General features: G+C 46.7%; 1 protein-coding gene across 2 annotated transcripts; it reads right to left on the reverse strand.

The window, feature by feature from the left end:
* Nucleotides 1–981: 981 nt before the first annotated feature.
* LOC311339269 (diphosphoinositol polyphosphate phosphohydrolase 1-like) lies at nt 982–9920 on the reverse strand. 2 transcript variants are annotated; one of them, XM_084464649.1, is made up of 5 exons: nt 9662–9920; nt 8531–8641; nt 5811–5855; nt 5625–5709; nt 982–4765 (listed from the first exon to the last, which is right to left on the reverse strand). In XM_084464649.1, the coding sequence occupies exons 1-5, from the start codon at nt 9758–9760 to the stop codon at nt 4566–4568; spliced, it is 540 nt and encodes a 179-aa protein (XP_084320775.1). In that variant the 5' UTR covers nt 9761–9920; the 3' UTR covers nt 982–4565. The 2 variants fall into 2 exon arrangements, with proteins under 2 accessions (XP_084320775.1, XP_084320774.1); XM_084464648.1 differs by having other exon boundaries at nt 982–4789.
* Nucleotides 9921–15470: the final 5550 nt, after the last annotated feature.

Here is a 15470-nt window from a genome sequence, read left to right on the forward strand (position 1 = left end):
ACTCGCCACGCCTTATTTGCGTTTCCATTGGCAAAAAAAGTACCTGGTACCTAGTACCGGGTACTTTTTTTTAGTACTACCTTCGTCGAGGTTCCATGCCAGCGGAGTAGGTACTTTTGTGTGACGTAAACAGGCTGCTGGTAACTGATTGGCCAGCGGCTGTAAATGGGAATATTCACTCAAGTTAAGTTGTGTCCGGCGTGGTTGGAGTCCACGAACCCGCTCCCGAGGGGGACACTGATCAGCGTTTCGCCGTGTGTGTCGCTCCTTTCCCGGGGCTAGAGTTAGGCTGCGCGTCGTTATGTGTGTCGGGCGTGGTTGTGTGTGTCCGGCGTGGCTGGAGTCCACGGACCGGCGTTTCGCTGTTTCGTTTCAGTGTCGTTCCTTTCCTAGGGCTCGAGTTTCGCCTCTATCAACGTTACCGTATGACAATAGACGCGCAGTCATTGCGCTTTTTATTTTATTTTATTTCCCATCATAACCTTTCCCGGGAATCAGGAAATAGTCTTGATCAGATTCAGATTTCCCGGGAATCGCGTCTCCCGTGATTAAAACCTAATGACGACCCGCCCATGGTGGAGAGGTTCTTTTCTACGACCCGCCCACATTGAAGAGGTACTTTTTTAGATGGAAACGCAACCAAACCGAGTCGAGTCGAGTTGGTACTGGCGGTGGAAAAGCGGCACTAGATGTATGCTGGATAGATCCACCCAGTGGACTGTAGCAAACGTTGCTCATCTATCCATTTAGGTGGACACTCCCACTTTTGATGTCACTAAAACACAGGTAAAGGCAGATTTACAAACTTATTGTAATGGATAATCAATCACACCTGGTGGCATATCACCCCTTAACTATATGGATATGCTTATTACCTGGTCTTTAGCCGATGAATTGAAGACATCAGTCCTGGATCTAACCAGAATTGCCAAATGATTAATGGACCAGTTGGTCCCAGAATGAAAGCAGGCATGTATGTGAAATACTGGTGTTTATTTGTTGGCACATGTATATTACAATCTTCAGTCTTATCACTGGTTTACTCCACAGAAAAAAGTCCAGTGATGCATACCTTGTAGAACAATTACACACACATGTAACTTCAAGGCTGAGCTCCATCAGAACAAGTGCTTTGAGGGATTTGATTAGATCTTCGCAGCTTGCTTAGGGGTAGTAATTAAAGGAGAGCTAATGAGCGAAATCACTCGGTATCAAAACATCTATGCTGAATTTTTACTTCATGAAAGTCTCCTTTAATTTACAATTTGTAGTACTCAATGTTGACGTTAGATGGCGCCAGCGGGTTGTCATTTTACCGCTGCGTGTTTGAGGGCGGGGGAACCATGGTTCAATGTCCTCAGTCATATCCTCCATTTCAAATATGAGAACAGAAAATGTTTCATTTGAATAAATCAGGAACCGGGAGAAAGAAGGAACTGTTCTGACTAAGTCTTACATCATCACCCTCCTCCCCAAATAAAAAAACATTTGGGACACTTAATTTACAATTTCATGAATAAGTTACAGAAGTTAAAGTAGTAAATGTCACTTGTTGATGTTATTGTTGAAAAGCCCTCACATTCAGTTTGCTATTATAACAGTAATAAGTTTGTCAAGACCAACATCTAGTCAGGCAGGATGGAAGGCTTGAAGACCCCCGTCCCACCGTCACCAACGTAGTTTCACCACCTTACCACATAAAGGGAGGTTGAGCTGTTTGCAGGTAAACCAAAGACTTTGAACACCACACCTTGTCCGCTCAGCGATAAAAGTACCTCTAAAGGTCAAAGATTCAAGATCAGTGAAAGGCATTTTCACAACAGAGATAAGAACTTCCTCTGCCTTTTCAAATACATTGATCGACCTGGATGGATTGAATATGGGACTTTAGCAGAGAGGTCCGGTAAGCAATTAGTAGATCACTATTCTGTCAGATTAAGTTTCTCCCATTAACCCTGAATTGGTGACAGAGCCAAAATAGCTTTGGAGTCATAGGAGGTCGACACTGGCCTGGCCAATGAGGATCAGGATATACAGGACAGACAAGTTGTTCAGCCAATCTGATTACAGATTTGAAAGGGTCATATTCCTGGGCCTCTTTCTCCTCTCAAAAAGGGATATCAAATTCATTGGTTTAAATTTGGATTCATAGATCTACTTTGGTTTGGGAAATTCTCAAAAGGAGTACATTTACTTCTTTTATTAAATAGGCTCCTCCCTTCACCCCAGAAGCTTGCGACATTCCTTGTTCTTAAGCCAACTTTTATTTTGAAAAGGTCTTGGAAAAGGCCTCACCTCAAACCTCATCGCCTCATCAACGTTGCTCCGAATAGAAAAGGTCGAGCCAACGTGTGGCGGAGCCCGACTGAAACACCATGTTGCACTCACAGACGTCTGTCTTTTTAGTACTCGTCTTTGATCTATACAGAAATTAACAATTTACAGTAAAAACGTCTTGCATGCTATCTACAACGCCTCCAGGTTCACAGTATCACGCCGGCCGCGTCCGACGACACAGGCCGGCGTTAAGAGAAGTCAGCCGGACATGAGAGAGAGAGAGCGAGGGAAAACAAAAACAAACTATCGTCCAAAAAAAAAAAAGAAGCATTTTACATGTTAAAAACAACAAAAAAAAGTCTCAAACTGTACATATCGCTGCCTGTTCTGCATCTCAACAAAGACAGCGCCTTTACGTCACTTTCCATTCTCAAGCAGGTGTTTTTAGTCTTAGTTTTTTTCTTCTTTTCGTTTTTTAAAGGATGCAGATTAAATACTTCATGATGAAAAAACAAAAACAGACCATAAAAGTGCCCACAAAAAACAACAACATTTAAAAACCACCGGATCTAGGTGTGCCGCAAGGGGGCACAGTGAATGTAAACAATCGCTACTAACCAAACTGAATGGGAAGAGTATAATTAGAGGAAAACAACAAGGGCACGACGACAAAGTGATATGTGCTGAATTTAGAACTGATAAACCCACGGTGTCTGTGTGACGCAGGCGGCCCCACCATACGGAACAAGTCTACCTCGCTTCCAGGACTGAACCAACATCCCCTGAAGGGTGGGGGGGTGTGAGAAGAGAAGGCCCCTATTTGCCCAGGTGTGACGTTACGGAGCATGGGCAGTCCGTTTCAAAATCAACCCCCTAGTGACATCACAAATGGAAGTGATCCAGCTGCGTGGTGATTGGCTCACGCTACAGTCGACCCGGGTGAACCCTTCCACTTGTGATGTCACAGGGAGGGGTTTGAACGGTGCATGGGTGGGTGCCCCACCTGGGGTTAAATAAAACAGGGTGCTCTCCGAAGAGAATGGCGGTGCTGAAAGAAGGGGTGGAGTTACATTCACCCCCGCCCCCCCCTCTCCGTATACACAGGGGTACAGTATTCAGGGGTGAACCTGTAGTGTTTGGCTGGTGTTCCCCACCAGATATGGAGAAACATACTTGACACAATCAAAATGTAATAAAAAAATAAAATAAAAAAAATGCAAGGGGGCCCAAATCATTCTGGTCTGAGAGACAGAAATATGAAATGAAGGAGATGAATCAAAAACACACAGACAGAGAGACAGACAGAGAGAGAGAGAGGAAACAAAAGAAGCGCTCAAGCAATCCGTGCTTCGCTACACGCATCCAAACAAAATGCGCTTTGGATCATAAAAAAGAAAGCAGGGCCACCGTTTTACCCAAAAATCGACCCTGTCGATTTGTGACCGACCTATCAGGCGTCCTCTGGGAAGACACGCCCACTTGTGATGTCACTTTGGGTCTTTTTCCTTAAGCTCCTTTGCTGTGCCAACTGAATTCAGCATTCCTTTAGAGCTAAGATGGCCCCCACACCCAGGTAGCGTTTAAAGCCAAGATGGCCCCCACACCCAGGTAGAGTTTAGAGCCAAGATGGCTGTTAAAGGCCCAGGGAAAGGAGACGGCTAATCAACATCAGAGGCCCCGCGAGGGAGGGGAGGGGACAGCACACCCATGCGCACATTCAGTCACAGGAAGAGGTGAAGAGCGAGGCTGAGGAGCCGGCGATCACCAGAAGCCTCCAGCGTAAGCACTACGTACACAACGGTCACATCACGACAGTGAGAAGAAGTAGTTCTTGCATTCGATAAATCACCGCGCTAAGGGTGCCTTAGGGAGAGAAGGAAGGGAGGAGTTTAGGAGGAACGTCATGCAGTCGTCAGTGAAAAGAAGAAAATATAAAACTAGGTAACGGGGGTGAGGGAGGGGGGGAGGGGGGGTTCAGATAAAGAAAACAATTCTTTATTTTTATTTTGTCGTTTTTTTTTGCTTCTCCTCAGAATAGTCACCCCCGGTGTGACCAAGTCTGTGCCAAAGCACTGGCACTAAAAGAGTTGGCAAGGCAAACCATGTTATTTAGATACAAAACAAGAGCGACCAAAGAAAGAAAGAAAGAAAGAAAGAAATAAAGAGGAGGATCCTAAGTAAGAGCGCAGGTGGCGACGGCCCGACAGAAACGAGCCCTGGGGGGGTGGGGGTGGGGGTGGGGGTGGGGGGAGGAGGAGGGAGGGAGGCGCTGCAGGCCGGGCTCACAGTTATCTAATCCCCGACACGGAGCTCTGACTCAGGCTGTAGCCGGGGGACAGCTCGCCGCTGATGCTGCCCACCAGGGGGGAGCCGTTGCTGGTCAGGCAGCCCCCGTCACGCAGGGCCTGGAAGTAGGTGGCCTGCACAGGCTTGTGGCGGCGCAGCACGCGCATGGCCTCGTCCACGGCGAACCATTCCCTCTTCCTCCCTGTGGACGTAGACGAACAGGCCGCTGTTGTTTTTGTTGAGCAGCAACAACAACACAGCAGGGCGACGGTAGACATTAGAAGACAGTGTGAACAACACACACACACACACACCAGGATGTACATGACTCCCTTCAATCTGCCTTAATACCACAGCACAGAACACCCAGAGAGACACACACCAGGGCGTACACTCAAATCCCTTCAATCTGCCTTAATAATAATAATAATAATAATAATAATAATAATAACAACAACAACAACACAGCACAGAACACCCTGAGAGACACACACACACACACACCAGGGCGTACACTCAAATCCCTTCAATCTGCCTTAATAATAATTATAATACAAATTATAATAATAACAACAACACAGCACAGAACACCCTGAGAGACACACACACACACACACACACCAGGGCATACACTCAAATCCCTTCAATCTTCCTTAATAGAAATAATAATAATAATAATAATAATAATCATCAACAACAACGAGATATGCTTGTTCAAAGTTAGCATTTTTGAACTATTGCTATAGATTGCTTTGGCCGAATCAGTGTCATTTTTTTCTCTGTTAATATTTAGCCAGCCTCTACAGCTGTAGAAAGTTTTATAAAAAGGTGACACAGCACTTTTTGCTGTCAATCTGGCGGAATACTACTACTAATAAAACTAATAATTACACTAGGTTGCCTTGCACCTTGTGATTGGGCCCCTAATGATGAGGGCTGTGTGGGGAGGGAGAATTAGAGGCCCTGCAGACAACAGAGCATGTGACTGTGGACGGCGAGAACTTTGAACGCATGACCCTGGTTGTTTTGGTAAAAGCGAGGAATACAAATGGAGGCTTTACCAATGTTGACCGAGTCCTCCCAGTCGTCCAGCAGCTCTGTGACAACCAGTACGTACACGTAGGTCCTGTGCTTCCTCTCACGGTTCTGTGAGGGGGTGGAGAGGAGGAGGAGAGAGAGCGGTTACCTCTGGTGAGTTTTAAAGTAAAAGCGACATGCTATGAAAAAACAAACAGAGTGTCACTTACCTCAAACACGCCGACCAGACGACCCAGAGTGCCCTTGACGCCCGCCTGGGGAGGGGAACAGTAAAGCAAACACAACGCCAGGTCAACGACACCAGAGTCAACACACAGCGGCGTCAGAAAGGAAGCACTCCGAGGCTGGGGGTGTAGGGAGGGAGAGCGCAGTAAAGAAGGCGGCCGCATCGAGCCGGGTCGATGCAAAGCAGCACTCGGGACTCATTGGTATCCATGGTAATGATGTTCAACAGATTTATTGGACAAACTGCTCTTTACTGGCAGGATACGAACAGGGGGAGGGGTTGAAATCTGTACGGCTGATCAACCAGGGCCCTCCTGTACCCTCAACAACAGACAAAAACACACTCGCGGTCGGACAACAATGGCTTGACATTAACAAACGCTCCTCTCCTCATCGTGGCTGCCCAGTCTCCAACAACGTTAAGGTCACAACCTATTTTAAAAAGGCCAAACGCTGCGATATTTCACACATACGAGTATAGACAAACACCCAGGGGGACAGTGCGGCCCGCTGGCCCCCAGAGGTGGGCCGCTCGGGGGTGGGTGGGGCGCAGCCAGGCACAGACGCAGGTCGCTGCCCCTGCTCCCTCGCTCCTTCAGGTTCCAGTTTCAGTCTATAAATAAGTGTTGGCTGCACATGCTTCACCCCAGATCCATCACCCCCAACCCCCCTCCCCAGGCCTCTTACAGGACATAAGGACAGGAGGAGGAAGAGGAGGAAGAACCCCACCCCTGCAGCACCAGTCGTTAGGTAACAGGATCAAATCCCCCCCCGCTTCATATAGGTCTCCCAGTACCGGACCAGAAAAGGGCTTCATGCCCATTAGCCAATCAGGCGGGCGGCATCTCGAAAGAGGATGTCAAAAGTTGAGGGTGCAGTAGAAAGTGTTGCGCAGTGGCCGGGTTGTCCTCATCGTGTGAGGACACCAACGGGGATGTGATGGGGCCGTGTCTAGACACACAGACACACACACACACAGGAAACCTCAGCGACCTTTAACCTGCTCTCGGCTCATCCAACAGTTCTATATCACCCTTGGCGCGACTCCAAACCAGCCGGCGCACATGGTGATAGCACTCACTTCCCTGACGGGAGAGAGAACCAAAAACACGAAGCACAGGCCCAGATCAGGCCATTCCCCTGCTAAACCACTGGCCAATGAGAAGCTTACGATGCTGGGACTGGTGGAAAGGTGGTGTGTGTGTGAGAGGGAAGTAAAACGACGACAGTGAAAGGCCTGTGGTTAGTCGCTGAGGCTCTTTCAGTGCTTTGAACAAAACTGGTGGGGATGGATGTGACACCTCTATAGACTTAGAGCCCAGTGGAAGACGTGTTGGCAAGGACCACAGGGGCCGCCGAGCAGCCGGGGGGGGGGGGGGGGGGGGGGCGAGGGACTGCCAGGATAAGAGATGATATCAGCATCCATCAGAGAGCGAGGGCGAGAGAGAGAGAGAGACTTCATAAGGTCAGCGATCCAGAGAGGCCATCGTCTGGGCTGCTGCAGGTCACACACTCTGCCTCTCTCCTGGCCCTCTACCTCCCGTTACACCGGGGTTCTACCCGGAGCAGGGGGGATTTAAAGGATGTACCCGGACATTTGTTTCAGAAGAGCTTGGAGATTGTTTGGACAACGCCATTTTGGAATCCATTCTCGTACATCTAGCACCCCCTCAATAATTTTTCCATTTTGTTTTGCTTTCCAAATCTTCCAGACTTTCCGTAAAGAACAACACCGTAACTAAAATTAACCTAACCATAACCTGGCACAACACTAAATTACAAAATATCAACTTACTGGGACAATGCCAGATACTGAAAAATTGAAGATGAAATTGATGATGAAATGAAGAAGCGATTTACAATGGAGAGACCTGCAAGGAACTCTAATAAGGTATTAATGGATGAATTCTGAGTAGGGGACAAGCTCAAAGCATAGGTAGAAGAACTGACTCTTTTGTCTGATCCCTTTCCTGTCAGTTAACTGGTAGGCCCAGATATCACCACATGTTATTACTATGATTAGGCCTATTAGCACGAAATGCTCCTAATCTGACACAAACTGCCGGTGGGGGAACAAGGGATGGGTCAACTCTCCAAACACTGCATATATAAACATCTATCACAGCTCTAATACCAGTGCTTTTACACTAATACACAATTACAAACACAAGGAGGAGCAATCAATCCAACGATAAATAATCATAATTAATCACATACAACATAACTATTCCCTGATGCCTGGACCAGTGTTATGAGGCTTAGAAGGGGTGCTACGGCTAGCCGGCGTTCAATCTCAGCCTGACCTCCACAGACAACATCCACAGCACTTTGTAACACGATGCGGCCATGCAGCTTAGATGTTGCTAGGCTCTCCTTCCATGCAAACACGATGACTGCAGTGACAGAACAGGTTCTCACTGAGGGGGGGGGGGGGGGCTCATCATGTGTTAAACACAGATCTAGTTTTGACAACAACATTAGGCTAATGAGGCCGACTGCTTTGACAATGGAGTCAAACTGATGAAAACCAAGACCACTTTAAAAACAGAAATAAATAACCAGTTTGACATTTGTGACAAAGAAATATTCATCCAGTGCAATGAATCTGAGTATTTCACACATGTCATGAGTGTAGACCTGTCACCTATCAACCAATCGAAAAGGTGTCTTAGTTGAGTATTAAAGATTAATAAAAGGAACCGACCTCTTCACACACTTCTCTGGCGGCAGCAACGCTGGGCTCCTCCTCCGGCTCCATCCCCCCTCCGGGGACTATCCACTTATCGGGGTGCCGACTGCTACTCACCAGCAGCACCTTGGAGCATAACAAACAGCACCGCTCAGACACTGACAGAGCCTCTCCCAGCCCCCCTCGCTGTGCATCCAACACACACACACACACACACACACACACACACACACACACACACACACACACACACACACACACACACACACACACACACACACACACACACACACACACACACACACACACACACACACACACACCTAGAATTCAGCCAAAAGAGGCAGAGACCACTGATTGAATAACTAGGCTGTTTAGCAATCCTTTGAGGCTTGTGGCGAGTCACAATCCACTGATCACTCAGATGTGTTTTTATTTGACAGCTGGAAGGTGTAGGTAAATGGGTAGCTATTGTGTCTCTAACGTCATTTAATCTGGACCCTAGCCAAGAGACCGCATGTTTGAGGTTAAATCAACCAGAAACATGTGATTCAACACACAGTCCACCTCCAGCTACTACTGGAGCCAGATTGCTAATGCCAAATAGCTCACAGGCCAATATTAGCCCTGACGTTGTCTATATCCATCTATAGATGTATATAATATCATAAAGATACACACACATATTCGTCCTGTATATGTATACACACACATAGACATACACGCTTAACGTTTAATAAAGACATTAAGATTACAAATAACGGTACGTAGAGACGGTGGTCTGTTATAAGGAAACCCTGCCAGCAGCAGCACTGTGATGACTGGGAAGGCTAGCTAGCGTTAGCATGTAGCCTATCTAGCGTTAGCATGTAGCCTCTGGTTGACAGTCTGACTCAATGAGTGTGTCCAATTAGTCGGTTAGCATTGGGCTGGGCTACAGTAGCTTACATAACCCATGGCTCACTGGGGGATAAACTGAAACATACTCTTACGAAACCTACATTGTCAAACACACAGCGTCACAGCCGCCCTGGTCAGCGAGTCACAAAGCACAAAATGTGGGGGGAATTTAGATTTTTCTGTGGGAGGAAGCTAAGGTCGGCTAGTCGGGCCTGCTAGCTCATCATGTAGCATCCACGGACTCACCTCCTCTTCGGAGCCGCTCCTGAAGCACAGGCAGGCGGCCCGCTTCTTGTAACCGTCGCCGTCGTACGTCCGGGTTTGGTTTGACTTTACCTTCATCATTTCAGGGGTAGAAGTTAGAAAGAGTCGCGAGTTGAACCCGGTTAGAAAGCTGTGGATGTGAGACGCAAAGTCCTCCGCTGGGGAACCTCGGCGTTTTTCCTTAAAAGAAATAACTTCTCCTTCGCTTCATTTTCACAAACCTCGGCGCGTCTACGGCACGGTCGCCATTACGAGGAGCCGCTACGATCGCTGCGTAGCGGAGCCTTTAATGGCAAAGGCAGCGTAAGGAAGTTGCGCAGTCGGATTTGAAGAATTGAGCCATCGCCTGGTCAAACAACGCAATGCCATACTTACATACAGACATGCTCCAGTTGGTATTAACTTACATATTACTTGTGTCTATATAATTCCAAGATGGGTTATTGTTATGATTTGTATTGAAAGACATGTAGGAAAGGGAAGTTGGATTGATATGGGTTGATAGGATAGTATTATTTGATGGTTTAGAAAGTTTAATTGGTTTGAGCACAGATTCAGCACCTCAGGTAATGGACAGCGCCCACATCTATAGATGGTACAAAGGGGGGGAAATTAAGATCTGGATTAACATCACATTTGGTTTAAATATTCAAAGTTTCACTCAGAAAAAGGTACATGTCCCCCCGCCCCCCCCCCCCCCCCCCCGTCCCCCCGTCCCGTCCCGTCCCGTCCCGTCTCGTCCCCTACCCCCCCGTCCCGCCCCCCAGAAAAACAATTATATTGAGTAATCAATAAAATGGTTGTATAATGTAATAATCTCGTAAATTGTTTGTTATCGAGTTCTTCATGGATAGAAATATTTATATTTTCCCCCATATTTTTAGTTTATAGGTGATTGGGTATATTGAAATTAAGCTTATATTCCAACATTGTATATAAAATACTCTTTACAATGACAATTATCAATGATGCAATGATTTTACTTGTTTGATTTAGCGCTTTTTCTAAATAAGTTTAAAACTTGAATGTGATTGTCTTGGTAGTGAATTCAGTCAACACCACCTGTAACATTATATCGTACTTGTTTTTTGTTGAACAAACTTTGTTGATTGCACACCTTTTGTAATCTCCTTCCCCCTAGCAACCTAGGGGCTAAACCCATCTTCACCGGGGTCACTCTTAAGGGGCTTGAGGTATGTCCAGACAGTCGCTAAGGCAACCCATCATCTGGCCAACTATTCACGCAGCTGCTATGCAGGGTTCAGGTCGCCAGAGGGCGCTCAACCCTTTCAGAACAACCTGGGTAGCAGGAACAGCAGGGGGTATCTGAGCTCTGGGCCCTGAACGTGAGAACGGTATCACCGTTCAGTATTTAACCAACACACGTAAACCCACGTGTTATAGAAAGGGAATGATTGACAGGTGTCTTAGTAACAACTAAAAAAAAGAGTACATCTGTGGTCATGATGTGTACGGCTTTTGGAGAAGCCTTTTATGGATGATTAGGATCACTGATAATTTAAATCACAGCAAATACATTTAAAAAACAGATGAAACAAACTGACAAAAAATGATACGATCCTAATAATATAATATGATATCTATGTACATACACAGAGGAGCAGAATTCAGCAGAATTTCTTTTTAGACTACTCCACAAATATTACAATATGTCTTTATCTTTATTTCTCTCCGTGTAATGCTGTCGCAATGTGTATCTTTCTAATACACAAAAACACCACGTTGGTGCGAGAGAGGCCAACTCCAGCTCCCAGATGCTGTCATCCCTCTGGTTTATATCCGTTTGAGTACAGATCCTATCTCCTGCTGCTGTTCCCAGAACGGGACTTATAGGAAAGGTGCCGTTATTCCTTTATTTATGTAGTTATTTATTTCCCACAGCAGCTATGAAAACGGCTCTAAAAAACCTGATTCCACATTACTGTTCCGCAACCAGATGGATAAATAAGACCCGGGCATTGATCAAACTCCTGAGCCCCTTCACCTCTGCCACTGTAGGGTAAATATTTAATGGAGGAGCGAAGCTTAATTTTTCTACATTAACACATGCAAGTGCTTGTGAAGAGCATGATGTTGGACAAATAGCAACACAGCTCACAGCCTTTTCCTTTGATTGAGTCTCGGCGCTTTTATCTCAGGCCTTGCTTCAAAGAGAAGTTACACGCCAATCAAAGGCAGGCCTCGGAATTACAATGGATCGGAACTTCCCAGCTTGGGAATGTTTACGAATAAACGGTGGGAATTTACACAGTCACGATGGAAGGGAGAAATTAGTCTTCTCTGAATTAGTAATTAGCATCCTTGTTTCTTCCTTTGTTTCACTTTTTTTTTGGCGGGGCTTATGAACGCTTGACTCATGACGGCAACTTGATTATGAAAGGTGCCAAATTAAATTAGCCCACTGCTACCCTTCAATATCCCTTCAGGGTTGTGTGATCACTGTGTTATTAGGAAACCTCTTAGTAGCTTCAATTTGCATTTAGCGGGTGTGTTTTATCCATTGTTTATGTGGAAATGAATTCTGAAATCATCAGTCATTCCGGGCTAAGAGTGATTGGGAACAGATTTGTTCTCATAACAACGTCCGAACCGGCAGAGGTTTTTGTCATCAATGTGAGATACTCTTGATTCTGGCACCATTGGCTGTGTTTGTTGTTCAACCTCTACTTCAGTTCTAATTAGAAACCTAATTTAAACTAATTTCAACACGTGTACCATGGCCACATTTATTAAACTGACTTTCATAGTTTCCTAACTGACTTTTCAAATTCGTACTTTCATCATACAAATGTATGTACATATATTTATAGACCTTTAAAGGGTCACACGTGTCCTCCTCCACCTGCGTGTCGTCTCCACCCGACCATGCATCGCCAGCCCCACCCGAGGCCTCATCCCAAATCTGCTATGCTCCACATAGCGGCCTCCTATATAAGCTCTGTGAACCAAGGCTGAACCGTGAGTCTCCTGGGTGTTGGGCCTCAAAGAGGCAGATAATCAACTGTGGTGCTCGTCAAAAGCAGAGATCTGTGATCGGTGAAGACTGGAGACATTTGGCAACCCGACAAAGAGATGATTATAGTTGTTTTTATAATCATGATTATATGTTCTTTCTTTGCAAAACACCTCTTTTTCCTTTTAGTAAAGTTACCTCGGGTGACGTCCAATCACAAAGTCCAATCACGCTGTGTGTGTGTGTGTTTGTGTATGCGTGTGTGTATGTATGTGTGTGTCTGTAATTGCATATGTGTGTGTGTTTGTGTGTGTGTGTGTGTGTGTGTGTGTATGCTTTCAGTAGCACACACTAATTTATACCAATAGAACAATTTATTAATTTAGCAGTGAATCAGGTAATTAAGGATCAGGCCTCTTGCTCAACCAACGCCTGTGATTGGGCAGCAGACTTCAGGGCTCAAACCCTGTACCTTCCGGCCCTCGTCACCCGCCCCCCTGACCCACATCCAGACATTAGCCTGCTGGAGAAACAAGTGGAAGTCTCCCCCTGTAATGCGTGCATGAAATTGAAGGCATCTGGGTCTGGTGATTATGTCTCAGCTCTTAGGCCAATTCTGCTCTGATGTGAGCTGGAGACGGGTATTAGCATGGCTTAGGCGGCGTCCGGCGCATGGCTAATTGAAACCAGTAATCTCCTGGGTTTGGATGGCACAGAGGGACTAAGAGGACTCAACATGATATCCTCTGTGCAGACACTCCAACGTCATCGCCATTCTCCCAACGGAAGGCCCATGGCTGCTGCTACACTCCCGGTTTAGAGCACATTGCTGCTTCTAGACTCCCAGCTGAATGCACATCGCTGCTGCTACACGCCTAGCTTAAAGCACATTGCTGCTCTGACTCCTAGATGAATGCACATTGTTGCTGCTACACGCCAAGCCTTAAGCACATTGCTGCTCTGACTCCCAGGTGAATGCACATTGTTGCTGCTACACGCCTAGCTTAAAGCACATTTCTACTCTGACTCCTAGCTTAAAGCATGTTGCTGCTCTGGCTCCTAGCTTAAACCACATTGCTGCTGCCAGACTCCCAGCTTCTTATGGCCCCAGCAACGCCTGTGTTCCCCTTCCAGACCGTTCTGTTGCACTAGTCCCTTCCTGTATGCGTATGCCTGTGACACAGGAGTTCATCTCTAGGGGGAGCATCAGTCAGACTGGGCCCTGTAGTGGTGAAGGACAGCATGTGGCTCAGGAGGTAGAGAGGGTTGGCTGGTAACCGGAAGGTTGCTAGTTCGATCCCCGGCTCCTCCTAGCTGAGTGTGGAGGTGTCCCTGAAAGAGACACCTCACCCTAACTGCTCCCAACAAGCTGGCTGTCGCCATGCATGGTTGACACCGCCATCTGTGTGTGAATGTGTGCATGAATGGGTGAATGTTAGGCAATATTGTCTGACCACTGGTTAGAAAATCTCTATAATTATGCATTCCATGTAGGGGTAAGGTGGTCCTGGGGTCCTCAGCCTACCCATAGTCGCCCTTTATCCTTTGGATGAAGGTGTCTGCTGAGTGTGACTGGATGTGTTGCAGAAGAGACTAAATATGAAGTGTTAATTTGAAGGAGGACAACTTAAAAAGCGTAATAACAGGGACAATGTGTGCTGTCACTTTCAGTTTGCCTACAGTGTCTCTCGGTCGCTCCGAGGTAATTTCCTTACTTAGTTTGAGTGTTTGTTGTGTTTTTGTAGTGTAGTGTGTGTGTGTGTGTGTGTTTGTATGTGTATGTGTGTGTAGTGTGTGTGTGTGTGTTGTGATTGTTTGTTGTGTACGTGTAGTGTAGTGTGTGTATGTATGTGTGTGTGTGTGTGTGTGTTGTGAGTGTTTGTTGTGTACGTGTAGTGTAGCGTGAGTGTTTGGTGTGTGTGTGTGTGCGTGTGTGTATGATTGTGTAGAGTGATTTTTTTGTGTGTATGTGTGTGTGTGTGTGTGTGTGTGTGTGTGTGTGTGTGTTTGTGGTGTGTGTGGGTAGAAGGTGTTAGTGAAGCAGAAGAGAACATGAATATTCAAAGAAACAGATGCCTTCCGGCTCGCCAGACATGTCCCACGGACGCTTCATCTCCCGCCACGTGTGTGTGCGCGCACACACACACACACACACACACACACACACACACACACACACACACACACACACACACACACACACACACACACACACACACACACACACACACACACACGGACACAGACCCACACACACGCACACAGTCACACTTCTTTCATCTCCTCCGCCCCGTCTGAGCTCGAGCGTGACGTGCAGGCTCCACAGGTGTGACCCTCACATCTGCGGAAGCCGGAAGCTCTCTCGAATGGCCGGGCGCGTTCCAGCGTACTTTCTTTGCGGTGTGTTGGGACCTGCGACCAGATGCGCAAAACAAACGCAACCGACGTTGAAGACGCCGGGGTGGGGAATGTCTATTTGAGAGGCTTGTTGAGTAGAAAGTAGGACATGAATGAATCAGGTTTCAAGGTGAGGGCTCGAGGGGGAAGGTGTTTTATTTTACGTTGAATAACGAGCGTGCGTGTGTGTGTGCGCGTGCGTGTGTGTTTGTGTGCGTGTGCGTGCCTGAACGCACACACACCCATCCAATCACGTCGGCCCGTGCGCACAGCGGAACCCACTGCATGGGCTACGCAGGAAACGCGCATGTCAAGAAATAATGAATAATGAAACACATTTTTATTTTCTCATCATGGAAAAGAAGATCTGTTCTAGATTATTCAGTGTCAATCACCCGGTCTTAATTTTCCCGCCTTTAA

Source organism: Micromesistius poutassou (assembly GCF_964030765.1).
Source record: "Micromesistius poutassou genome assembly, chromosome: 2".
Classification (NCBI taxonomy): Eukaryota; Metazoa; Chordata; class Actinopteri; order Gadiformes; family Gadidae; genus Micromesistius; species Micromesistius poutassou.